General features: G+C 57.1%; 1 protein-coding gene across 2 annotated transcripts in view; it reads left to right on the top strand.

Annotated features, from left to right (window-relative positions):
- Positions 1-2,010, top strand: part of TEAD3 (TEA domain transcription factor 3) — a 10,746-nt gene extending 8,736 nt beyond the window's left edge. For both annotated transcript variants that reach the window (XM_009272864.1, XM_009272863.1), the window contains 5 exons: positions 3-103; positions 221-394; positions 567-707; positions 912-1,064; positions 1,846-2,010. In XM_009272864.1, the coding sequence (XP_009271139.1) occupies positions 3-103; positions 221-394; positions 567-707; positions 912-1,064; positions 1,846-1,959 (683 nt within the window). In that variant the 3' untranslated portion in view covers positions 1,960-2,010. The remainder of the gene's footprint in view (positions 1-2; positions 104-220; positions 395-566; positions 708-911; positions 1,065-1,845) is intronic.
- The last annotated feature ends 252 nt before the right edge of the window (positions 2,011-2,262 follow it).

The raw sequence follows: 2,262 nt of genomic DNA, 5'->3' as shown, positions 1-2,262 counted from the left end.
CCCCTCGGCCGTGCCCGTCTGGCAGGACCGCACCATTGCCTCCGCCAAGCTCCGTCTCCTCGAATACTCCGCCTTCATGGAGGTGCCGCGGGACGCCGAAACGGTAACGGTCCCCTCCGTGTCCCCACCACCCGGGTGGGATGGTGCCCATCCCTGTGCTTGGTGGCGCCTTGCTTTCATCTGACCTTTCGTTTTAATTTCCCTGTCCCGGTCCTTACAGTACAGCAAACACCTCTTCGTGCACATCGGCCAGACGAACCCCTCGTACAGCGACCCGCTGCTAGAGGCCGTGGACATCCGCCAGATCTATGACAAGTTCCCCGAGAAGAAAGGTGGCCTCAAGGAGCTCTATGAGCGTGGGCCCCAGAACTCCTTCTTCCTCGTCAAATTTTGGGTACGATGCTGGGAGCGGGAGGATGGGGAGGGTTGTCCTCGATCCACGGGCTCGTTGCAGCTTGGGCACCCCACCGGCGGAGCGGGAGCATCCTGAACAGCTCCATAAGCTGGTGTCCCCCGTCCCCATCGAGAGCTGGGTGTGATGGCACCTAATGGGACCTTCTCCCCAGGCGGATCTGAACAGCACGATCCAGGACGGGCCGGGGACTTTCTACGGTGTCAGCAGCCAGTACAGCAGTGCAGAGAACATGACCATCACAGTCTCCACCAAGGTGTGCTCCTTTGGGAAGCAGGTCGTGGAGAAGGTGGAGGTGAGTCCCGTGCCCCGCTGCATCGGGAAGGGGTGGGAATCGGGTCCACCGCGGGTCCCAGGATGGAGAAAGCCCCAGACCTGGGTGTAGGACACGCGGGTGCATGCCTGTCCATCTCCAGTTGGCCACCACCTGCCCATGCCCACGTCCCCCGCGGTGTTTCGGTTCCCATGGGGTGGCTGCTCACTCTGCTGTCCCCCGCAGACGGAGTACGCGCGGCTGGAGAACGGCCGGTTCGTCTACCGCATCCATCGGTCTCCCATGTGCGAGTACATGATCAACTTCATCCACAAACTCAAGCACCTCCCGGAGAAGTACATGATGAACAGCGTCCTGGAGAATTTCACCATCCTGCAGGTACTTCCCCTCCTTTTCCAGGGAGCGTTTCCCACCAGGAGTGTGGAGCCCGCACTTGGCATTGACCCTACCGTCCCTGCTGTGGGCTGCCCGGCCCCGGGGCACCTGGCCTTGACACTGCAAATACACTGGCTGTGCCTGCGCCCATGCAACCCCCAAAAAATAGGTAGCAGATTTTTGGTGGTGCAAATAAAGTGGCTGTGCCTGAGCCCGTGCAACCCCCTCAAAAAGTAGATAGCAGAGTTTTGGTGGTGCAATTAAAGTCCCTGTGCCTGAGCCTGTGCAACCCCCCCAAATAATGGATAGCAAATTTTTCATGGTGCAATTAAAGTGGCTGTGCCTGAGCCCATGCAACCCCCCCCCCCAAATAACAGATAGCAGATTTTTGTTGGTGCAGTTAAATTGGCTGTGCCTGAGCCTGTGCAACCCCCCCAAATAACGGGCAGCAAATTTTTCATGGTGCGTTTAAAGTGGCTGTGCCTGAGTCCTTGCAACCCCCTCAAAAATTAGGTAGCAAATTTTTGGTGGTGCAATTAAAGTGCCTGTGCCTGAGCCTGTGCAACCCCCTGAATTACAGGGAGCAAATCTTGATGGTGCAAACAAAGCGGCTGTGCCTGAGCGCGTGCAACCCCCCAGAACTTGGGTAGCAAATTTTTCATGGTGCAATTAAAAGGTCTGCAATTTAAATGGCTGTGCCTGAGCCCATGCAATCCCCCCCCCCAGTAACAGCATCTCGCCATGGGCACAGCCCCCTCCTAACTCACTCTCTGCTCTGCCGCAGGTTGTTACAAACAGAGATACCCAGGAAACCTTGCTCTGCATAGCCTTCGTTTTTGAGGTCTCCACCAGCGAGCACGGCGCCCAGCACCACGTGTACAAGTTGGTCAAGGACTAGGGGCCCTCGGGGACGGGCGGGGGCACGAGGGGCGCGCAGGGGAGGGAGGGGGCCATGCAGAAATACCACCCGTGCCCGTTGCCGTGTGAGAAGTCATCTGAAGAGAGGAGGAGGAGGAAGAAAAACAATAGCCAAAAAAGACTGACTTGCGATCGCAGATGTTTTCTACTTAGGAACAGTTTCTTTTTTTTTTTTTAAAAAAAAAAAAAGAAGAATGGGAAAGGAAGCGTAGGGAGAAAGGAAACCCGCGTCCGGCGCTGGATGGGGAGAGACCGGCCCTCGGTGTCACCGATGAAGGCCGGG

Source organism: Aptenodytes forsteri, unplaced genomic scaffold, assembly GCF_000699145.1.
Source record: "Aptenodytes forsteri isolate BGI_AS27 unplaced genomic scaffold, ASM69914v1 Scaffold142, whole genome shotgun sequence".
NCBI lineage: Eukaryota > Metazoa > Chordata > Aves > Sphenisciformes > Spheniscidae > Aptenodytes > Aptenodytes forsteri.
Note: the sequence above shows the minus strand (reverse complement) of the source record. Positions and strands in the feature narration are given on the sequence as shown.